Source organism: Eleutherodactylus coqui, chromosome 3 (genome assembly GCF_035609145.1).
Source record: "Eleutherodactylus coqui strain aEleCoq1 chromosome 3, aEleCoq1.hap1, whole genome shotgun sequence".
Taxonomy (NCBI): domain Eukaryota; kingdom Metazoa; phylum Chordata; class Amphibia; order Anura; family Eleutherodactylidae; genus Eleutherodactylus; species Eleutherodactylus coqui.
Window position 1 is genome coordinate 31,352,198 of NC_089839.1, and position 25,100 is coordinate 31,377,297.

At 46.4% G+C, this 25,100-nt stretch overlaps 1 protein-coding gene across 2 annotated transcripts in view; it reads right to left on the minus strand.

Moving 5' to 3' along the window:
• LOC136620587 (phosphofurin acidic cluster sorting protein 2-like) overlaps positions 1–25,100 on the minus strand; it is a 73,477-nt gene that overhangs the window by 9,962 nt on the left and 38,415 nt on the right. For both annotated transcript variants that reach the window (XM_066595449.1, XM_066595450.1), the window contains exons 12-19: positions 24,198–24,254; positions 22,875–22,999; positions 21,319–21,442; positions 15,461–15,565; positions 9,660–9,763; positions 8,843–8,997; positions 7,653–7,763; positions 3,114–3,216 (exon numbers count right to left, since the gene is read on the minus strand). In XM_066595449.1, the coding sequence (XP_066451546.1) occupies positions 3,114–3,216; positions 7,653–7,763; positions 8,843–8,997; positions 9,660–9,763; positions 15,461–15,565; positions 21,319–21,442; positions 22,875–22,999; positions 24,198–24,254 (884 nt within the window). The remainder of the gene's footprint in view (positions 1–3,113; positions 3,217–7,652; positions 7,764–8,842; positions 8,998–9,659; positions 9,764–15,460; positions 15,566–21,318; positions 21,443–22,874; positions 23,000–24,197; positions 24,255–25,100) is intronic.

Below are 25,100 nucleotides of genomic sequence, written 5' to 3' on the forward strand. Positions count from 1 at the left end.
GTGTATCCATAGAGTTACTCATCTAGGGATGCCATGCAAGTTACCAACTGGATATGCACTCATATACATAGATTGCGGGTCCAATCCATGCTTGGTTCAGGTAGCTGGCTCAAGGTTGCCTTTCATCCATCCGAAGACGGTAAAATAAGTACCCAGCTTGCTGGGGGGTAAAAGATGATTGGAGAAGGCAATGACAAACCACCCCACAAAAACAGTCTGCCAAGAAAACGTCACGATGTGACGTCACCCTAGGTGTCAGTAGTATAAAGGTATCACAAGCAGTACACCACAATCCCAGTACGGGTAGGACCCAGTTTAGGGATACAGTAGCCACCTGGGTTTGGACCAAGACCTAGGATATAGTCGAAGAAGAAAACGGTGGCAGCATCAAGTGGTGCATAAACTCTTCAAGATTGTATTGTCCCATAACAAGAAATCACGACGTTTCGACCTGCAATCAGGGCTTTGTCAAGGTCTTTGACAAAGATTACAGAACGAAACGTCGTGATTTCTTGTTATGGGAGAATAAAATCTTGAAGAGTTTATGCACCACTTGATGCTGCCACCTTTTTCTTCATTGGTCACCCTAGGAGTCAGTCATGACTTGGTGCTTGCGCCAGGGGACTTTACTTTTACCTTACTATAGGGTTGGATGGAGAATGGAGTTGTAAATTTGGATGACATATGGAAAGGCGGATGGATGAGAAAGAATATTAAGATGGTTTGGGGTGAGATGGGATGGGATATGGAGATGTTGGCTGGGATGGGACTATAGATAGATCTTTGGATGAGATGGGATATGAAGAAGTTGTTGGCTGGGATGGGATAAAGAGATGCTGATTGAGATAGGACATAGAGAGGTTGGTTGGGGTAGGATATAGATAAATCGTTGAATGAGATGGGATATGGAGATAATGTTGGCTGGGATGGGCTATAGATCACTGGATGAGATGGGATATGGAGATGTTGTTGACTGGGATGGAATAAAGAGATGTCAGTTGTGATGGGATATAGATTGTTGGATGAGACTGGATATAAAGATGTTGGTTTGGATGGGATATAGATTGTTAAATGAAATGGGATATAGATAACATTATTGGATGAAATGGAATATGGAGAGGTTGGCTGGGATGGGATATAGAGTGTTTGATGAGATGGTATATGGAGATGCTGTAAGTTGGGATGGGAAATAAGCAGACTGTTGCATAAGACGGGATATAGAAATGTTGGCTGAGATGGGCTATAGATTACTGGATGAAATGGGATATGGAGATGTTGTTGGCTGGGATGGAATAAGGACATGTTGGATGACATGGAATATGGAGATGTTGACTCGGATGGGATATAGATTGATTGATGAGATGGGATATAAGCAGGTTGTTGCATAAAATGGGATATAGAAATGTTAGCTGGGATGGGCTATAGATTATTAGATGAGATGGGATATGGAGATGTTGTTGGCTGGGATGGAATAAAGAGATGATGGTCATGATGGGATAAAGATTGTTGGGTGAGACTGGATATAGAGATGTTGGTTTGGATGGGAGATAGATTGTTGAATGAAATGGGATATAGAGAAGATTGTTGGATGAGATGGGATATGCAGAGGTTATTGGTTGGGATGGGATATACCGGTAGATAAGAAAGTTGAAGGAGATGGGATATGGAGATGTTGGCTGGGATGGGCTATAGATTATTAGATGAGATGGGATATGGAGATGTTGTTGGCTGGGATGGAATAAAGAGACGTTGGTCATGATGGGATAAAGATTGTTGGGTGAGACTGGATATAGAGATGTTGGTTTGGATATGACATAGATTGTTGAATGAAATGGGATATACTGATTTTGATGGTTGAGATGGGATATAGAGAAGCTTTTTGGATGAGATGGGATATGCAGAGGTTATTGGTTGGGATGGGATATACCGGTAGATAAGAAAGTTGAAGGAGATGGGATATGGAGATGTTGGCTGGGATGGGATATCGATAAATTGTTGGAATGGATGAAATGAGATAAGGAGATGTTTCTTTTTGGGATCAGGATTTGGAGGAATGGTTAGGTTTTTGGAGGTATTCATAGACAGGGGAGGGCAGGAATAACCCTTCCACAGTCATAGGTGTACTCAATATATTAATGAGCGTGATAAGTGAGTATATGCATAGATGTGAATAGATCCTCTGTACCCATGCAACATTTACAAGAACAATAAGTGAATACATTATGTATGTCTCAGGCATGACAATTACTGACATATTACACTGCACCAAAACCAACTCCAATTACAGCGCTGACATCAGTCTAATTGTAGGTGGAGAATGGATACCGAGACAGCGTTGGTTTTGGGAAGTACAGAAGGAGTTATAAGAGATGGGGGAGGTTAGAGGAGACATTGGTGGCCATCTTTGGTGGGAGGGTACAGAACCATAAAAAGTGGAAATGAACGTTGTATATGATGGTAATAAACAGAGGAGGGGTCTTGTGTTATATGTATTGATGGAACCTTCTAGAACATCATCACATATAAGCAAACATACACCAACTATTTCCTCCTGTCCTCTGTTATACAAGCCACAAATTCTATGAACAGTAGTATGTCCCACAGATCTGCCCTCGGCCCCTACACGGTGTATATTATTTTGGGTGCGGTGGGGTGGCGGGGGGGATGGACACATGGTCAGACAACATGACAGGATATGAACCTCACAGCATTTATAGCCATTGCGAAAGTCCCGTCTGTATGACCATAGTATTAATTCCCACAATTTTAAAGATCTCTGCTTGCGGTCATTTACTAGAACCCTTCACTGATTACTTCCATGTCCTAAACATGTGAAGGACATACAGCTGCACGTCTTGCTACATGACACAGGTCTGATACCTGTACTGCCAGTTACTCATCCACTGGAAGGGATCATCAAAGCTTCCTATTCAATGTCAGCAAGCAGAGATTTGTGAGAAAATGGAGTTCATACAGAAAGTGAATCGGAAACTTGTAAAACTTTGCATGATGCAAATAGATACTGAATGTAGAGAACCACTTTATTACCGCATAGGTGTGGGGGGGGTCTGATATCATATAACATATATGGGGGGGGCATGGCAGCGTCTTACCTCCTCTGTCTGTAGGTCAGCATGGCCTCAGAGATAAAGAGCTGATGCGAGACAGCTGCGCCTGCAATGTACTGCACCACTCTTCCCGCCACATCCAGACGCTCTGTGAAATAGAAGAGGTCCATATCATCATCCACATGCAAGGCTCCTCATATACGACCCCCATCACAGAGTTTGCTCTAGGTTGATGACATCACACATAGACTGCAGCATTGTCGGCCATGTTTTCATGCTGCAAAATCTGCTGTTCCACCAAATCCGAGTGATGTTCTATTGGAGTTCATCTTGTGATTGTGAGGTGATTAGGCGAAGTTGATGGAAGCTCTACTGCATTACCATTTATTAAAGGGATTGTCCAGTTGTAAACTATTGATGGTCTATTTTAGGATAGGCCGTCAATATTAGATTAGCAGGTGTCCATCACTCGGGACTGCCACCGATTAACTAATTCTTTTAGTCTGATTTCTGCAGGAAGCAAACAGTTCCGTTCCCACTGCAGTGGCCAGGCTTGGTATTACAGGTAAAGTTCTCATTGAACTAAATGCTTGTAATACCAAACCTGGCCACTGCAGTGAGAACAGAGATGTTTGATTCCTACAGAAATCAGCTCAGTACAGTTGAGCACTGGCCCAGAGAACGGAGGTCCGGCAGGGGTCCCAGACAATGGTACTCACCAATCTAATATTCAAGGCCTATCCTACAGATGAGTCATCAATAGCATATAACTGGACAACCCCTTTTACCCTACCATCTACACCATGGGTCTCTAGCCTGTGACTGCCACGGCATTGTGGAGAGCCACAAGTTAAAGATCAATTATGGAGCCTCATGTGGCGCAGAGTGTTAAGGCAACAGTAATGAAGTTCTAATCTCTCGCTCATGACCTGAAGGTTGCAAGTTCAATCTCCACATGGTTCAGGTAGCTGGCTCAAGGTAGACTCAGCCTTCCATCTTTCCGAGGTTGGTAAAATGAGCACCCAGCTTGGTGGGGGGTAATAAATAACTTACCTGAAAGCGCTGCGGAATAAGTTGGCGCTATACAAATAACAAGATTTATTTTATTTCAAAATATCTAATGAACCAGCAGAAATGGCGATTCACTAGACCTGGTAACATTCTTCCAAGCTTTACTTGTTAAGTATTAGTGACTGCTGCCCCCTGTAGGCTCAGTGTCGCCCCCTGTAGGCTCAGTGTCACCCCCCCCCCCCTTCCTTCCTCAAGTGTCATCTTCTGCTAACGTAAGCTCTGTCTCAAGTCCGATCCGGATCTTCAGAGCTGTTATTGAACTTCCAGTGACTTTCGCACAAACATTCTCTGACACTCTCAAGCATTTTGAGGATTTCGCTCCTCATACTTGTGAGTTATGTGTGAAAATCTCAGGAGATCAGCACATTCTGAGATCCTCAAATCAGTCCACAGTAGTCAGACCACCATCATCTGTAGCATATCTGCAGTTATCATGCATTGAGTTACTGCTAGAGATGTACGAGCATGCTCGTTTAAGGCTGATGCTCGATTGAGCATCGGTCTTGTCGAGTAACTGATTACTCGACCGAGCACCATTCGGGGGGGGGGGGGGAGAGTGAGAGAGTTCTCTCTTTCTCCCCCCCGCTGCCCCCCTGCATGGTGTTTGGTCGAGTAATCAGTTTCTTGACAAGACCGATGATCGATCAAGCATCAGCCTTAACCCGTTTAGGACCAGCCACCGTAAATTTACGGTGGCTGGTCCTGGGCTTAGAGCACCACCGATAGTAAAATTACGGCGGTGCTCTAAGTCTCCTTCCTCTGCAACCAGTCAGAGGCAGGAACGGGTTATCAGTAGAGATGAGCGAACGTACTCGGTAAGGGTGATTTTGCAATCGAGCACCGCGATTTTCGAGTACTTCACTACTCAGGTGAAAAGTACTCGGGTGCGCTGTGGGGCGGGGGGTTGCAGAGGGGAGTGGGGGGTAGCAGCGGGGAACAGGGGGGAGCCCTCTCTCTCTCCCTCTCCCCCCCACTCCCCTCTGCAACCCCCCGCTCACCCACAGCGCCCCCGAGTACTTTTCACCCGAGTAGTGAAGAACTCGAAAATCGCGGTGCTCGATTGCGAAATCGCCCTTACCGAGTACGTTCGCTCATCTCTAGTTATCAGCTGTTAGTGACAGCTGATAACCCGGAGCAGAAGGCAGGAGGGCTTCCCCGATATACAGTGCTCAATGAAATGTACTTTCACTACGGGAGCCTCCGGGTTCATGTGACCTCCCGGGATTCCCTGCTACTGCAGAGCTGGAGGGTCAGACTAGACCCTGGCAGCTCTGCAGGTGACTAATGTCACCACAGGGGTTGCTTTCCCCTGTAACTAGGGCTCCTATGGACGCCCCACCTACAGTGGGAAAGTGTCAAATAAAGAAAAAAAAACATGTGAATGTCCCCCAGAGGTCTTACAAGACGTCATGGGGGACACAGATAGTAAAAAACACAATTACATACATAAGTAAAACAAAACAACAGAATAAAACAACAATACATACAAAAGAAAGAGAATAACACAAAGCAGACGCCAACAAAAACCATCGCCGTATGCGCCCTGTAAACCAAAACCATACATACTATATATGAAAATGTCCGAAACAAATAGAGGAACCCATTCCCATACTTTATTTCAGTGTAAATATAAAAATAATTTAAGAAAAAATTATAAATGTTAAAAAAATGGGTTTTTTTTAGCTTCTTACCCACAATAAAACTAAAAAACGGAAAAGTCAGTGAAAAAGATATAAAAAAAATAGTCCTATATGTCACGGGAAAAAAACGCCGCAAAAATAATTTTGGTAGCTAAAGGAAAAAAATAGAGCACTAAAACTGCCACATGGGTAAAATCCTTAAAAAGTGTCTGCTCCTTAAGGTACAAAACAGCTTGGTCCTTAAGGGGTTAAACGAGAGTGCTGGGAAGGATTAAAAAGTATCCACTGCTAGTATAAATCCCGCGACCACCCACCCGGCCTCCACTGCATATATAATTATGCCATAAGATGCGGTATAAGTTCTATCATTATTTGTGATGCCTCATTACTTCTCATGCAGAAGCGGAAAAAAATAAAAAGAGAAGGGTGGAGCAAAACCCATACGGTCATGTTGGTAATCAACGATGAATTTACAAATGTGGTACAGGAATAGAATAAAGGTAGCAGTGTTGGAGGTGCCGCCGGACCAGATGACGCACCACCTAGGTGGGCATGGATGAGCGAGAGAATAGGATTAAAAGACTGGCGGTGATGGCGCAACACTCCAAGTTAGAAAATATTGATAATGACCAAGTGGTGTAGGAACTTATGCTTTTATTGAATAAAGAACATGGCCAGCATATGAAAACGCGTTTCGGGGGCAAACCCCTTCGTCAGTTCAGCTGGTATTAGAATATACAAACTAAGTAATACATAATAGAGATTAGGGCTAGAGGTGAAAAGTGAAGAATAAAAATAGGCAAATTTTTAAAAAATGACCCCGCATAGCTGTCAGCCGTCTTCCTACTTCTGTACTGTGGATGGTCCGGACGACTTGGTGTCGGACGTACGCAGTACATATTTTACCGTGCCATTGCCTAGCGATGATGTGGAATCCGTGACCTGTCCGCAATGTTAATTTCAGACGGAGAGCGTGTCGGACAGCTTCCATTGACTTCAATGGAAGCCGGACACCACACTAAAATAGAGCATGCTGCGATTTTTCCTCCGCAAACAGAAAATCGCTATTGATTTCCGCTTGTGTGCAGGAAAAAGCACTTTTCCATAGCATGCTATGGATGGTATTTGCTGCGGAACCCGGATTGCTACAGCAAGCACTGCTCTCAGCCAATCACAGCTGTCGCGTTGGTTCAGCGAGCGCTGCATTGATTGGTTCAGCAAGCACTGCTCTCAGCCAATCAGAGCCATCGTTCCTGGAGGTGGGATTTATGAACCCTGCGACCAGGAAGTGATGTTCTGTCAGCGGTCAAGGAGTGCAGGACACACGGCGGAGCGAAGGAACTTCGGAGAGCAGCGGTAGGGACCCAGATCGCAGCTGCTAGGTAATGTATTCTTTTTTAATGTAGTCTAGCTAGGGCTTATATTTGTGGTAGGCCTTATATTTTTAGCCTCCCTGAAAATAGCCAAAATCAGAGTGCGGTTTATTTTAGGAGCAGGGCTTATTTTTGGGGAACACGGTATATACATTTTTTTCTTCTATTTACCTATTTTTATTCTTCACTTTTCACCTCTAGCCCTAATCCCTCATATGTACTACTTAGTTTGTATATTCTAATACCAGCTGAACTGACAAAGGGGTTTTCCCCGAAACACGTTTTCATATCTTGGCCACGTTCTTTATTCAATAAAAAGAGAAGTTCCTACACCACTTGGTCATTATGAATATTTTCTAACTTGAAGTGTTGCACCATCACCGCCAGTCTTTTAGTCCTCTTCTTTGACTACTTCTCGGAGTATTCTATGCGATGCCTTACAACCCCTCTTATTAATCTGTGTGACCCCTGGCACAAGTCAGCACAGCAAGGTGTCTTACCTGAAGCGGGGGGCTCCCCCTGGCTGAACACGTCTCTCCACGCTGCGTCCATAAAGAGGGAGTTATATTTGTTGTCCACTGATGCCAGATATTTGGCCACAGGATGGGGACCTGATGGAAGATGATGGAAGGGCAAACATTCATTAAACATCCACAGCTCTGAAACATCTTCAAGCGGTCACTGATTGTCATGTGCCGCGTCAACAACCTATGACTATGGTCATTGATGATGATAACATGGACACGAACCCAGAGGCAGGGCTGACTATGTTTATATGGGTCCTTGGGTGACAGAGTCGCAGTGGGCTCCCATACTAATTTATAGGACCTGCTCTGTCCTCTTACTAGGATATAGCTCCCACTGTGAGTCATTTATAGATGCCACTGTTCCCTAAACTTATTAGTAAAGCCCCACTGTGCCTCCCGAGTAATTCATAAGGCCCCCCTGTGCCCCAAGTCATGTATAGGCCCCACTGTGCCCACTGAGTAATTAGTAAGTCCTTGATGTTTCCCTAAGTCATTAATAAAACCCCAACGTTCACCCTGAGCAATTAGTAAGGCCCCAGTGTGTCCCCTAGGCCATTCATAAGGTCCCACTTGCTGACTGAGTAATTAATTGTCTCTCCTGTGTCCTTTACAAACCCCACTGTGCCCTAAGATTAATAAGGCCCCACTGTGCCACAAACCATGAATAGGCCTCACTGTGCTCCATGAGTAATTCATAAGTTCCCACTGTGCCCTGAGCCATATATAGGACCCACTGTGCCCTAAGTCATTTATAGGCCCCACGGTGCCCCCTGAGTAATTAATAAGGCCATTGTCACTTACAGACCCCACTGTCCCCTAAGATAATTAATAAGGAACTACTGTGCCCACTGAGTAATTCGTAAGGCCCCACTGTGCCCAAGTCATGAGTAGCTCCCACTGTTCCCGGAGTCATGAATAGGTCCCACTGCGCCGGAGTCATGAATAGACCCCACTGTGCCCCTAGTCATGAATAGGTCCCCCTGTGCCCCAAGTCATGAATAGACCCCACTGTGCCCCTAGTCATGAGTAGGTCCCACTGTGCCCCTAGTCATGAGTGGGAGATTCTAATAATGATGCACATGAGATACCCCCCATGTGCCTTGTACCTCCCCTCATAGTGACAGAACGTGCCGCAGACTGTGCTCTGCAGGGAAGGCACTCACCAAGTGGCAGAACAAGGAAGCGAAGGTAGCTGAGCCAATCTGGGGTTTTCCCAGCGAGCTGTTCCACAAAAAAACGAAGGATGACACTGAGATAACTCTGGTCACCAGCGACTACGACTTTTACTGGTGGAGGCATCAGTGAGTTACAGTTACAGCTGGAGAGGAGACACAAATTCGAAAACTGTGACTGCAGAAGATATGATATGAAAAGTGAACTGATGTCTACTTCCCTTCTGTGGATACATGTGACTACAGAAGAGATACTATGAAGTGCACTCTCTACTTCTGGATACACGTGACTACAGAAGAAATCCTATGAAGTGCACTCTCTACTTCTGGATACACGTGACTACAGAAGAGATACTATGAAGTGCACTCTCTACCTCTGGATACACGGGACTACAGAAGAGATACTATGAAGTGCACTCTCTACTTCTGGATACACGTGACTACAGAAGAGTTACTATGAAGTGCACTCGCTACTTCTGGATACACGTGACTACAGAAGAGATACTATGAAGTGCACTCTCTACTTCTGGATACACGTGACTACAGAAGAGTTACTATGAAGTGCACTCGCTACTTCTGGATACACGTGACTACAGAAGAGATACTATGAAGTGCACTCTCTACCTCTGGATACACGTGACTACAGAAGAAGCAGTATGATACATACTCACTATCTATGGATACGTTTGACTACAGTAGAGGTGGTATGATGTGTACTCAGTACATCCTGATACATATGACGTAGGACGTGCAGTCACTATTTGTGGATGTGTGAGACTACAGAAGACGTGGTATAACATATACTCACTATCTCTGGATACGAGTGATAATACCGCTGAACGCTGCCTGGACATCAGCTGAAGAACAGGTGGAGACAGTCAGAAGTTTGCCATGTAGCTGTTCTCGGAGATACTGTATAATTTGAAGGAAAGCCACATTACAAATGACCGGAGTGTAAAAACTGAAGCCTTTGGCATCTACATAGTACCTATTATCAATGGCAATGTATGGGGTGAGCTTCGAACCGTTACATTACATTCTATGGTGCTGCTCTGTCAATGACTAATTGCTCTGTGCCATAGATGGTGAAAATACTCAGGTTCTGCTGAAAAGGCGATAGCTCAAGAAGGATCTCCTGAGGAACCATGAACCATGTCTGGATGAAGTGGACCTGTATAAGGCTGCTGCTCCAGCCATCAGCATAAATACTCAGCAGCTAACAGCCACCTCCAAGACACCAGAACATTCCTTGAGATTACCAACGGGTGACTTCAACTCCTGACACTACAGTACAGATGACATCACCCAGGCTTCTTACTCTACACTGGGTCTGATCTGAAGCATGGTGGGTCTGTCCAGTGAATGATGACTTTGCCATTGTTTTCCCTGAGTAGTTTAAGACCCCAATGTCCCCTACGATAATTAATAAGGCACCACTGTGCCCGCTGAGTAATTCATAAGGCATAAGAAAAAAAAAAAAAAAAAAAAAAAAAAAAAAAAAAAAAAAAAAAAAAAAAAAAAAAAAAAAATTTTGACTGTTTGCGCATAAGTGTCAGCGGGTAAGAGGTTGCGCGAGAGAGGCAGCGGGTGAGGGGTTGCGGCAGCGGGTGAGGGGTTGCGGCAGCGGGTCAGCGGTTGCGGCAGCGGGTCAGCGGTTGCGGCAGCGGGCCAGCGGTTGCGGTAGCGGGTCAGAGGTTGCGGTAGCGGGTCAGAGGTTGCGGCAGCGGGTCAGAGGTTGCGGCAGCGGGTCAGAGGTTGCGGCAGCGGGTCAGCGGTTGCGGCAGCGGGTCAGCGGTTGCGGCAGCGGGTCAGCGGTTGCGGCAGCGGGTCAGCGGTTGCGGCAGCGGGTCAGCGGTTGCGGCAGCGGGACAGCGGTTGCGGCAGCGGGACAGCGGTTGCGGCAGCGGGTCAGCGGTTGCGGCAGCGGGTCAGCGGTTGCGGCAGCGGGACAGCGGTTGCGGCAGCGGGACAGCGGTTGCGGCAGCGGGACAGCGGTTGCGGCAGCGGGACAGCGGTTGCGGCAGCGGGACAGCGGTTGCGGCAGCGTGTGAGCGGAGTGTGAGCAAGGCTATCTTCACTACTTCCACAAGTAAATTGTAGATCCCCATTAGGATGAGCTCCATGCCTGGCAATGTCATCCAGTGTGCTACTTGTGCAATGTATGCGGTCCTTGATCAGCCGATCGAGGGTGCATACTGTTGCGCAAGATGCATGCACGTTGCAAATTTAGAAGCCCAAATTCTGGATCTAAATGGGCAACTGGCAACACTGAGAGCCATTGACATCATGGAAAGGAGTTTGGTGCTCACTGAGCAGACACTCGCTGGGGTAGAGGCGGGGGCGGATGGTAGTACGGAAGAGCAGGGGGAGCAGGCAGTCAGCTGGGTGACAGAAAGAAGGAGGGGTAGAGGGAAGAGAACCAGGGAGGCTAGTCCTGAACTGGCACAACCCAACAAGTCTGCACGATTGGCAGATGAGGGGGATGCCATTACAGAGCCAGCACCGCTGCAGCACGACACGCCCTCTGAACGCCAGGGGGATGACTGCTCCAGTGAGACAGGGACGGGGAGCGCAGGGCAGGCTAGACAGGTTCTAGTGGTGGGGGACTCAATTATTAGGGGGACAGAGAGGGCAATCTGCCATAAAGACCGGGATCGTCGAACGGTGTGTTGTCTTCCTGGCGCTCGAGTTCGACACATCGCGGATCGGATTGACAGGTTACTGGGAGGGGCTGGTGAGGATCCAGCGGTCATGGTGCACGTTGGCACCAATGAACAAATTAGAGGTCAATGGAGGGCCCTCAAAAATGATTTCAGGGACTTAGGGTCCAAGCTCAGGGCGCGGACCTCCAGGGTAGTTTTCTCGGAAATACTACCTGTACCTAAAGCCACACTAGAAAGACAGCAGGACCTTAGGGAGGTAAACAAGTGGCTCCGGAGTTGGTGCAAGAAGGAGGGATTTGGGTTCCTGGAGAACTGGGCTGACTTTGCGGTCGGCTACAGGCTCTACCGTAGGGACGGGCTGCATCTAAATGGGGAGGGTGCAGCTGTGCTGGGGGAAAAGATGGCTAGAAGGCTGGAGGAGTGTTTAAACTAGGGACTGGGGGGGAGGGTAAAATGAGAAATAGTGGGGTAGTCAGTGTAACTAGCGATCCGGGTCCAAGCAAAGGGAATGGGGGTCGAGCAGGGGGTGGGGTTAGTACAGTTAGAACTGACAGATCAGCCATAAGTACGAATAGCAACAAAACAAATTTAAAAAACAAAAAAAATGAAATAAATTGTATGATCACGAATGCACGAAGTCTGATCGGTAAAGTGGGCGAGCTTGAAGCGAGAATGACTGATGAAAACTATGATATGGTCGGAATTACTGAAACATGGCTTGATGATAAGTGCGATTGGGCGGTGAATTTGCAGGGGTACAATCTCTTCAGAAGAGACCGAAGGAACCAGAAAGGGGGAGGGGTATGTCTGTACGTCAAATCGAACTTGAAGCCGAGGCTACGGGAGGATATAGGGGTAGGAGACGAACAGGTGGAATCTCTGTGGGTAGAAATACAGGGGGGAAAAAACAACAAAATCCTGATAGGGGTCTTTTATCGACCACCAAAAGCAACAGCAGAAACTGAAGACTTACTACTAAGGCAGATAGAGGAGGTGTCAAAACGAAACGAAGTAATTATCATGGGGGACTTTAATTACCCAGATATAACATGGGAGAACGAAACCTGCAAATCTCACAGGGGTGATAAGTTCTTGAGAGTAATTAAAGACAATTACCTGAACCAACTTGTGCAGGAACCAACAAGAGGGAAAGCCATTCTGGACCTAGTGCTAACTAACAAACCGGAACGTATAAAGGGGGTGCAGGTTGAGGGGCACTTGGGGAACAGCGACCACAATATAATCAACTTCCAGCTGTCAATCAATAGGATGCCTTATCAAGGAGTAACAAAGAAACTAAACTTTAGCAAAGCAAAATTTGATGAGCTTAGAACTACTATCGGTAACATTAATTGGGACAACATCCTCAAAAATATCAGTACGGAGGAAAAATGGGAAGAGTTCAAAAGGATCCTAATCGCCTCATGTGAGCAGTTCATTCCCTTCAGAAATAAAAGTAACTCAGCTAAAAGGAAACCAATGTGGCTCGACAAGACGGTACGAGGGGCAATAAACGAAAAGAAGAAAGCGTTCAAACTACTAAAGCAACAAGGCAGCGAAGAAGCGCTAAAATCATACAGGGAAAAAAACAAAATATGCAAAGATACGATTAAAACTGCCAAAGAGGAAGCGGAAAGACGGATCGCAAAAGAGAGCAGAAACAACCCGAAGCTATTTTTCAACTACATAAACAGCAAAAGGATTTGCAGGGAGAGCACTGGCCCTTTAAAAAACAATGCAGGAGAAATCATTGATGATGACGAAGGGAAAGCAAATCTAATAAACAGTTTCTTCTCAAGTGTGTTCACCAAAGAAAAGGAAATGCCACACGAGGAGCAGAGGAATAAAACAAACCCCTCACAAAATATCACATACCTAACGCAGGAGGAGGTGCGGAAGCGTCTAAAGAAAACTAAAATTGATAAATCACCGGGCCCAGATGGATTACACCCAAGGATACTAAAGGAACTAAGTGACGAGATAGCTAGGCCGCTATACCTTATATTTCTAGACACTATCAAGACTGGAGTAGTACCATTGGACTGGCGCATTGCCAACGTGGTACCAATCTACAAAAAAGGGAGTAAAAGTGAGCCTGGTAACTACAGGCCAGTAAGTCTCACTTCAGTAACGGGAAAAATTTTCGAGGGGATTCTGAGAGACGCCATCAATGAGTACCTCAAGGAGATTAAGGGAATAACTCCTCACCAGCATGGATTCATGAAGGGTCGCTCATGTCAGACAAATCTGATCAGTTTCTACGATGAAGTAAGCTCTAAGCTGGACCAGGGAGAATCTATTGATCTTGTATATCTGGACTTCTCTAAAGCCTTTGACACCGTGCCACATAATAGGCTAATATACAAAATGAGGCAGCTCGGACTGGGCGAAAACGTGTGTAAGTGGGTAAAAAATTGGCTCAACGATAGAAAGCAGAGGGTGGTAATAAATGGTTCGTACTCTGATTGGACCACAGTCGCTAGCGGGGTGCCACAGGGTTCAGTATTAGGCCCCACTCTGTTCAACATATTTATTAATGACTTGATAGAGGGGCTGCACAGCAAAATATCAATATTTGCAGATGACACAAAATTATACAATGTAATTAATGCAACGGAGGACAATATGTGGCTACAAACGGACCTGGATAAGATGGGGGCTTGGGCAGAAAAATGGCAAATGAAGTTCAATGTTGAAAAATGTAAGACTATGCACATGGGCAAGAGGAACGGATGTCACGAATATTCACTTAATGGGGTACCACTAGGGAAAAGTGATATGGAAAAGGATCTGGGGGTATTAGTGGATAATAGACTAAACTGGAGTAACCAATGCCAGTCAGCCGCTGCAAAGGCAAATAAAGTCTTGGGGTGCATCAAAAGAGGAATAGGGGCGAAGGACGAGAACATCATCCTCCCACTATATAAGGCACTTGTCAGACCTCACATGGAATACTGCGTACAATTCTGGACACCGGTGCTCAGGAAAGATGTCACAGTGCTTGAGGGGGTTCAAAGAAGAGCGACTAAACTAATACATGGAATGACGGGACTGGAATACCCAGAGAGGCTATCCAAATTGGGACTATTTACTCTAGAAAAAAGAAGGTTAAGAGGCGACCAAATAACCATGTATAAGTACATGAGGGGACAACACATGGATCTCTCCCGCGATCTGTTTACACCCAGGACCTCGACGGTAACAAGAGGACATCCGCTACGATTAGAGGAAAGTAGGTTTCATCACCAACACAGAAAGGGGTTCTTTACTGTAAGAGCAGTTAGACTGTGGAACTCTCTACCGGAGGAAGTGGTGATGGCAAAATCCATAGAGGAGTTTAAAAGGGGACTTGATGTCTTTCTGGAGAAGAAGGATATTACAGGATATAAATATTAGGTTAAGTGCAATCCTGGAATATAGGCAGGTAGGAACTATTAGGGGTTGATCCAGGGAACAGTCTGATTGCCATTAGGGAGTCGGGAAGGAATTTTTTCCCCAAAAGGGCTAATTGACTTCTGGCCTTGGGGTTTTTTGCCTTCCTCTGGATCAACACAGTAGGATAGACAGGCTGGACTAGATGGACAATGTCTTCATTCGGCCTTACATACTATGTTACTACGCTCGAGTCATGAATAGGTCCCACTATGACCCTAGTCATGTGCAGGCCCCACTGTGCCCCTAGTTTTGTATAAGCCCTACTATGCCCCTAATCTTGTATAGGCCCTACTGTGCCCCCTGAGTAATTAATAAGACCTCACTGTGCCCCCTGAATAATTAATAAGACCCCACTGTGCCCTCTGAGTAATTAATAAGACCCTATCGTGCCCCCTGAGCAATTAGAAAGGCCTAACTGTTCCCCTAAGCCATTAATAAAGCCCCATTGTACCCCCTGTGTAGTTTGGGGATTTACTGGCTTTGCTTGTGACATTAACCCCAACCCCATTACCTGTCCGTGCCAGTCCGAGGTGTTCACCAGGATCACGCTCTCAGGAAGCTGCTGCTCCGACCCCAGGATTTCATTTAATTCATCAAAAACTGACTTTCGGGGAACCTGTGGAGTAAAGTGAGGTCACTGCAGCTTCACACAAATGTAACGTGTAATATTGGGTTCACACGGGGCGGAATTGCCACAGAATTTCCGTGTGGACTTTCCGTCAGCAATCTTAAACCTGAGATTAAGCAGCAAAGTAGACGAGATTTGCAAAGATCTCGTCCACACGCTGTGGACAATCTGCTGCGGCCAAGTTTAGCTGAAACTGACATGCCGCGCAGAATTCAAAGCCGCGGTATGTCAATTGTATTGCCATTTCCGCTGTGGGCTCTACTCTCTTTATGGGGAGAGATTCCCACAGCGGAATAAGCTGCTTTGAAAATCCGCGCCAAATGTCTTGGGACTTTAGCTGCGGAAATGTCATGCGGTCCCGCGAGATTTCCGCAGGAGTTCCACACCGTGTGAACCCAGGCTAAAGGTGTATTCATACGGACAAGTTTCACAAGCAAGTCTTGTCCGATAGCAATATGGATGGAACTTGTGCGTGTGTCAATAACACATTGATTTCATTCACTTGAGCGATCTTTCTCTGCGAGATTGAAAAACTGCTCCATGTTGTATTTTTGGACGATTCCTCGCAAGGAATCACCTATTACTTCCTATAAGATCTTTAAGAAAAATTAAAATTGCGCTTGCATGCAAGTGCGAAGCGATTTTTACCATTGAAAACTATTAAAAATAATCTTTTTTTATATAGCGCCAACATATTCTGCAGCGGTAACAAGACAGGGGGAATAAAAACAAAACCCGGGTTACAAGAAGTATTCAATTGATGGAAACAGTAGGGGTGAGGGTCCTGCTCCAACAAGCTTACATACTACAAGTAATGGGGTGATACAGAAGGTAAAGGGGCTGGAGATGTGCAGGTATGGCGAGGTGGAGAGTGAGGGATGCTATACACACAGACAATGATCAAACGGGCCCGTATAGTAGCTGAATCTGTATGACTGCAGGGGGCGGTTAATTGTGGCTAGCAGGGATTGCAGTCGGTAGGTCAGGGAGCATGTTATCAGGCAGAGTACAGAAGGGTTTGGTTTAGGGGATGTGGTATGCCTCACTGAAGAGGTGCGTTTTTAGAGCAGTGTCAGCGATTGCCCGGATAGTTTTTGGTAGCGTGTTCCAGAGGACTGGTGCTGCTCTGGAGAAGTCTTGGAGGCGGGAATGAGAGGTTCGAATTAAAGGGGCACTTAATCTGATTTCATTAGCAGAGCAGAGGGTGTGGGCTGGGTGGTGAATGGAGATGAGGGATGCAATGTAGGGTGGTGCGGTGCTGTGGAGAGCTTTGTGGATGATGATGGTGAATTTAAATTGTATTTTGCATTTGACGGGCAGCCAGTGCAGTGACTGGCACAAGGCAGAGGCGTCCGAGTAGCGGCTGGACAGGAAGATGAGCCTGGCTTCCGCATTCAGGATAGATTGGAGAGGGTAGATTCTGGCGCGGGGAGGCCGATCAGCAGCGAATTGCAATAATCAAGCTGAGGGTGGATGAGGGCAACAGTGAGCGTTTTTAGCGCCCACAGTGAGAAAAGGGTGGATCCTTGCGATGTTCTTGAGGTGCAGCTGACATGTTCAGGCAAGAGATTGGATTTAGGGGGTAAAGGAGAGATTGGAGTTAAATATAACCCCAAGACAGCAGGGGTGCTGGGAGTTATGGTGGTGCCACACATTGAGATGGAGATGTCAGGGATGAGGTCGGTTAGTAAAGGGCGGAAACACCAGTAGGTCAGTTTTTGAGAGGTTCAGTTTTAGGAAGAGAGAGGACATAGTGTTAGAGACAGCGGACTGATAGTCAGTGGTGTTCTGGAGGAATGTTGCTGTGATGTCACGGGAGCAGGTTTATAACTGGATGTCATCAGCATAAAGATGGTACTGAAAGCCAAATGCCCTGATGGTTTGTCCAATGGAGGCTGTGTAGATGGAGAAGAGAAGGGGGCCGAGGACCGAGTCCTGGGGGACCCCAACAGTAAGAGGAAGAGGAGGGGAGGTAGAGCCAGCAAAGGAGACGGTGAATGAGTGGTCAGAGAGGTAGGAGGAGAACCAGTGAGAGAGAGAGTGAGAGAGAGAGAGCAGTGTCCTTTAGGTCAATGGAGCAAAACATACTGAGGAGGACTTTATGGTCAACAGTGTCAAATGCTGCGGAGAGATCGAGAAGGATCAGTAAGGAGTAGTCGCCCCTCGATTTGGCCATAAGGAGGTCGTTTGACACTTTAGTCAGTGCAGTTTCTGTCAAGTGTAGTGGGCGGTTTTCTGAGAGATAGCTTATAAGGCGGGAGTAAACCAGGCGTTCTAATAGCTTGGAGATAAAGGGAAGGTTGGAGATGGGTCGGTAATTGACAGCATCGGTCGAGTCAAGAGTCAGTTTCTTTAGCAGTGGGGATATGCTAGTGTGTTTGAATGAGGAGAGGAAGATGCCAAAGGTCAGAGAAAGATTGAACATAGTGGTGAGGTGGGAGATGACCACCGGGGAGAGGGAACGGAGGAGATGTGAGGGAAGAGGGTCACTAGCGCAGGTGGTGGGGCGAGCAGAGGAAAGCAATCTGGAGACTTCTTCCTCTGTCGTTGGTCTGAGTACAGAGAGTAAGCAGGAGCTAGATGCAGTACTGACGAGACTAGGGTCAGGGCTAGTCTGGGATTGGGAGGTTATTTCCTGCCGTATGTCGTCGATTTTCTTTTTGAAGTAAGCAGCCAGCTCTTCAGCACTGAGATCCATCACTGGGGGGTGCAATGTTGGGCTGAAAAGGGAGTGAAAAGCGTCAAAGAGCCGTTTAGGACAGTGCGGAGATGAGAGAGGTGAAGTAGACTTGTTTGTCATGGTGGAGGGCGAGGTTGTAGGTTCTGAGCATGAATTTAAAGTGGAGAAAGTCTGAGGACGTTTGCGACTTTCTCCACAGCCATTCAGCTCACCTAGAGCACCGCCAGATGAAGCACGTTTGAGGCGTGAGCCATGGTTGCCATGGTCTGCATCCGGTAGCTTGGGTCACGGGGGTGCCACTTCATCCAGGGCATGTTTGAGAGCGGTGTTGTAATGTGCGGCAGCCAGGTTGGGGAAGGAGAGGAGAGAGATAGGGGACAGAGAAGACTGTAGGGACTCAGCAAAGTTTTGGGTGTGAACGGCCTAAAGGTCCCTGTAGAGGAGGTAGGAGGGGCTGGGGAAATACTAGAAAGCTTGACAGAGAAAGAGAATTTGTTATGGTCCGAGAGCGGGAGAGGGTAGTTAGTGAAGTTGGAAGCAGTGCAGAGACGGAAGAAGATCAGACCAAGAGTATTGCCATCCTTGTGAGTGGAAGAGGCTGTGAGTTGTGAGAGACCAAGGGAGGAGGTGAGCAATAGAAGCTGAGAGGCAGATGGGGAGATGGGGTAATTTATGGGGATGTTAAAGTCTCCTAGGATGAGGGTTGGGATTTCACAGGAGAGGAAGTGGGGGAGCCAGGCGGCAAAGTAGTCCAGAAACAGGCGAGGAACACCTGGGGGGTGGTAGATAACTACTACTTGCATGGACAGCAGATGGAAAAGTCATAGAGCATGTACCTCGAACGATGGGAAAGTGAGTGAGGGTACCGGGGAGATGACCTAGAAGGTGTATTGTGGGGAGAGAACAGCAGCTACTCCACCTCGCCTGTCTTCCGGTCTTGGGGTATGGGAGAACTGCAGGCCATTGTAAGACAATGCAGCAGGGGAGGCTGTGTCAGACTGTTGTGTCCACGTTTCTGTTAGAGCTAGCAGTTATAGGGAATGAGCAATGAAAAATTCATGGATGGCGGGGAGTTTGTTGCATGCTGACTGGCAATTCCAGAGCGCACATTGAAATGAGACCGGGGAGGATAGACCATTGGTTGGGCTAGAAGGGTGTCTCAGTGGAGCAGGTGGGGGGTAATAGTTAGGGGCACTAAAGGGTGGGCCAGGATTGGGAAAAATGTCCCCTGCTGCTAGTAATAGCAGGATAGTGAGAGTGAGCAGGTGGGTAGTAGATTTATGAGGGCGATTGTTATATTTTACTGTGGCTTCAGGTGGATTGAGGTGTTTTAGGGAAGTGAAGAGTGCGTGCGAACTGTGCATGGGTGAAAAAAGGAGAGAGGGGTTGATATGGATAGAATGAATGCGTTTCCTTCCTTTTCTGTGTCTTGGAGTAGTTGATTCCTGGGTCTCCTGGTAACTCTGGTGATTTAGTCATCAATTGAGGTGGGATGGTAGCCCTGATTTAAAAATGTCCTTTTAAGCTGGTATAGATGTTCCTCTCTGTCTGTTGGGTTGGAGCAGATCCGTCTGTATCTGATGGCCTGGCTGTAGATGATGGACATTTTGATGTGCTTAGGATGGTAACCGTACCATCTGAGGTATGTGGGCAGATTAATCGGTTTTTGGTATAGGGATGTCTGTATTGAGTTGTTTGAAATTTTTATGGTGGTGTCCAAAAAGTTGATTTCTGTATACGAGTAGCTTAATGTCAGGTTTATGGTGGGGTAAAATGCATTGAATCAATGATGGAATTTTATTAGTTCTTGTTTAGAGTTGATCCAGATGATTATGACGTCCTCTATGTAGCGCAAGTAGGATAATGGTTTGCTGTAACAGGAAGCCAGAAAGTCTCCATGAAAAGGTTGGCATATTATGGTGCCATTTTACTGCCCATAGCGGTTCCAGCGAGCTGCAGGAATATATCTTTGCCAAAGGAGAAATAATTGTGTGTGAGGGTGAATCTTGTGAGTTGTAACACCGATTCAAAGGCAACCCCATTTGCCTAAAGGTGCGCCTGGCAGGAGGTCAGTCCATCTTTGTATGGGATGTTAGAATATAAGGACTCCACATCCATGGTGGCCAGGATGGAGCCATCAGGGAGGGGACCTATGCGTGATAGTTTGTTCAGTAGGTCCGTGGTGTCCTGCAAATAGCTGGTTGTGTTTCTCACCAGTGGTTTGAGGACACCTTCTACACATCCTGAGATTCCTTCAGTGAGGGTTCCCACACCTGAGATAATTCGCCTACCTAGGTTGCCAGCTTTGTGTAGTTTGGGAGGCACGTAGAAAGGTCCAACCCTGGGGTTTTACGGTATCAAGTCCAAAAGTTTTGTGGAGCTCACAGACAGGCTTCTGATCACCCTTCTCAATTCTCTTCTCAACACATGAACTGACATGTGACTGTGATGTATGATGACAGTGCAGTTGATAACAACAGGATGGAAATGACATGCAACAGCGACATATGAGGACAATACATTGAAACGCTACATGGACATGATGACAATACAGATGGAGACAATACACTGAGATGACAATGTGAGGATGACATGAGGACAATACATGGAGACGGCGTGATGGGAGGACAATACATACAGCAACTACAAGGACATGACATGTGATGATAGTACAGATTGAGACAATACAAGGACATGTAAGGGTGACATGGTGACAGTACAGATGGGAACAATACGTGGAAATGACATGTGACAACAGACAAGAGATAGCGATAACATATAAAGACAGTAATCATGGAGACAACAGACAGAGAACATATTTGAAGGTGACATATGATGGTAAAAATGGAGACAATATATGAAGATGACTTCTCTTATCTTCTAGAATCTGCCTGTGAAATTCAGGATTTGTGCTGGAGAGAATCTACCTACAAATAACCCAGTTGTATAGATGCCTGGACCTCGCGCACTCGTCAGACAGGCTCCTGTGTTCCTGTTATGCTGATTCTTACGTCACTCACGATTGTCCAAAATCTCCAGCCACCTAAAAGCTCAGACTCACCTGACTACAAAACCTGGACTCCAGGGAGAGCTCCCCCTCCAAGCTGCCACCGCGGTCGCCTCGGAGACTCTGACGATCCTTCATGGAAACACTACGAGGACCACGAGCCAATCTGTTATCCTGCCTGGAGTAAAAGTGAAAGACAAGGGGGATCACCGATTCTGCAAAGTCGTATAATTCCTGACTACTGACACCATCTATACTGTACCAGAGCCCCCCTGTAATACTGACACCATCTATACTGTACACAACCCCCCTATAATACTGACACCATCTATACTGTACCCGACTCCCCTGTAATACTGACACCGTTTATACTGTACACAACCCCCCTGTAATACTGACAACATCCATACTGTACCCGACCACCCTGTAATACTTACACCATCTATACTGTACCCAACCACCCTGTAACATTGACACCATCTATATTGTACGCGATCCCTCTGTAATACTGACACCATCTATACTGTACTCAACCACCCTGTAATACTGACACCATTTATACTGTACCCGACCACTCTGTAATACTTACACCATCTATACTGTACCCGACTCCCCTGTAATATTGACACCATCTATACTGTACCCGACCATCCTGTAATAGTTACACCATCTTTACTGTACCTGACTCCCCTGTAATACTGACAACATCTATACTGTACATAACCCCCCTGTAATACTGACACCATCCATGCTGTACCCAACCACCCTGTAATACTGACACCATTTATACTGTACCCGACTCCCCTGTAATACTGACACCATTTATACTGTACCCGACTCCCCTGTAATACTGACACCATCCATACTGTAGCCAACTCCCCTGTAATACTGACACCATCTATACTGCACCCGACTCCCCTGTAATACTGACACCATCTATACTGCACCCAACCACCCTGTAATACTGACACCATCTATACTGTACCCAACTCCCCTGTAATACTGACACCATCTATACTGCACCCGACTCCCCTGTAATACTGACACCATCTATACTGCACCCAACCACCCTGTAATACTGACACCATCTATACTGTACCCGACTCCCCTGTAATACTGACACCATCTATACTGTAACCAACCACCCTGTAATACTGACACCATCTATACTGTACCCGACCACCCTGTAATACTTACACCATCTATACTGTACCCAACCACCCTGTAACATTGACACCATCTATATTGTACGCGATCCCTCTGTAATACTGACACCATCTATACTGTACCCAACCCCCCTGTAATATTGATACCTTCTATACTGTACCCAACTCCCCTGTAATACTGACACCATCCATACTGTACCCAACTCCCCTGTAATACTGACACCATCTATACTGTACCCGACTACGCTGTAATACTGACATTTTCTATATTGTAAGCAACTAACCTGTAATACTAACACCATTGATGGCGACACTACCATCTACACTGGACCTGACTATCCTGCAATGCTGTTAGTTTTTATACAGTAACTCCCTACAAAGTACTGTAATACCAACATATGTGTACTGTATACAAACATACCAACACCAGTTATATCATATTACCTGGGAGACATAATAATTTGTGACTCGGTTCTGGAGATCATGCCCATGTGTGGTATCCGGTCAGCAGGGTCCCAGGAACCAGGATCTGCAGCCGAGCCAGATATTGGCCCAGGGTCGTTGCTCACCTGTCACACAAGATTATATGGTGATCGGACATCAATGAGATCTACAGTCACATCTATTCCATCTGCTACTCCTGACAACCACCCTCTATATCATGTATGAGGTTGTCACAGCCCTGCTCACTATAGGTGACAGCACTTGTGATCTACACACCTTATAGTACAGTAACAGCTATTCATCTATTACTACTGACAATCAATCTCTAGATCATGTATCAGAGGCTGCGACAGGAACATGGGACCCCCGTTCTGAAGATTGGTGGTGGTCTCAGCAGTGAGATCCCCCACCGATAAAAGTAGTTTTTGGTACAACCCCTTTCAGTATGACATGCTTCTTATTGATGAGGATATAAGATGTCTGTTTATGGTAGGGTTGACGTCTGTGCCACCCCTTGTTCTACACATGTGAAATGCTTCTCTCAGACCCTACTGACCATGAGCCATTCTGCCCTCTGCCAAGTCGAGGAGGACGTTTGAGCAGTTGGCTCAGCTGCTTCTGCCTGAGCAGTTGGCTCAGCTGCTTCTGCCTGGGCAGAGACACGGGCCTTTTCCCAATTTCTACGGGAAATATTCCCTCTGGGGACTGAAGTGCAGAGGCCAGAACCTGTTTATGGAGTTGGCGGATGGAATCACACACTCCCCTGCTTAACTACGTGTTGGAGAGAAGTAAGTTCAGGGATGTAGCGAGTAATGGATGGAGAATGAGTGCCTTTTTCCCTCCGTGACTGGAATGTTTGTTCAAGAAGTCTACTGTCAGATAACTGACACTTATGAGGACTGTACTAAGGAGAAGAGTAACTCTAAATCGCTTAAGTGTTGTACTTAAGATTGCCTATCATATGTTGTAGTTGGAAAATCAAAGTTTAAAATATGAGTAAAGAAAACCTTGTGCCTCCGGTTTTGCAATTACATCTTTGACTGTAGACTCATTTATTCGTCTTCGGTGATTCATCACTCAGAATAGGCACTGGCGTCACGTTAACAGATAAGTACTGAAAGTTCTATAGCATCATTGCCAAGTTTATCCCCTGCGTGCAGCCGAGAGAGATCGGGTGTTTTTGGCGCTATGGAGAGAAGATGGTAGCACCACGGTGACTGAGCACCATCTAGTATTCTCGCTGTCTTCCCTGGCCAGCGAGTCGGACCGCCCGGCCGCTGCAATATCAACTGCACCAGTACCAGTGTGGCACTCCCAACTTACATCAGCCAGACAGGAATTATTGTCCTCCATCCGAGTGCTGTGTGAAAGCTTCTCCGACTGCAAGACAAATCATGGGATATGACATAAGTACAAGCAGGAGGAGGGTGAGGCTTCGTAGGAGTCCTTCACTTCAGGCTTCATAGTGGGGATGCTATGTCCTGTGTACAAAGCTGTATTCCAAATTCTGTTACAGGCTACCCTTTCTACCTTACTAGCTGAGCCCCTATACAGGGAGGGGAAGTTAGGAGGAAAAACTATCAGATGACTATATAGAGTGTGGAGCACAGGCAACACTTTCCTCAATGTACTGTAAGCTCTCTATGAAGACAAAGCAAGTAGGGGGTGCTGCGTCAAATGACTGCAGAGTTAGGGCTAACTTTGACTGACATATGATGTAAGTAGGGATAGGATCACTAGGAATGACATGAGGGTTGTATTTGGGTGAAACCCATAACATGAGGTTAGAGGTGGAACTTCAGTCACATCCAGGATCAGATCAGAAAGTGATTTTGAGCATAAAAAAACAGAATTGATGTTAATCTTAATAAGTAATCCAGAGTCTTCCAGGACTAGAAACAGAGCAGAAAGTGAAAACACCCAAGTAGGAATGAAGAAAGCTGAAAACTCGAGGGTCAGAGCGGAGAAGGGCGAGAGACGGAAGGGCAAAGCAAAGAAGGGTGAGAGACGGAAGGGCAAAGCAAAGAAGGGCGAGAGACTGAGGGTCAGAGCAAAGTAGAGCAAGCAACCGAGGGGCAGAGCAAAGAAGGGTGAGAGACGGAAGGGCAAAGCAAAGAAGGGTGAGAGACGGAAGGGCAAAGCAAAGAAGGGCGAGAGACTGAGGGTCAGAGCAAAGTAGAGCAAGCAACCGAGGGGCAGAGCAAAGAAGGGTGAGAGACCGAGGAG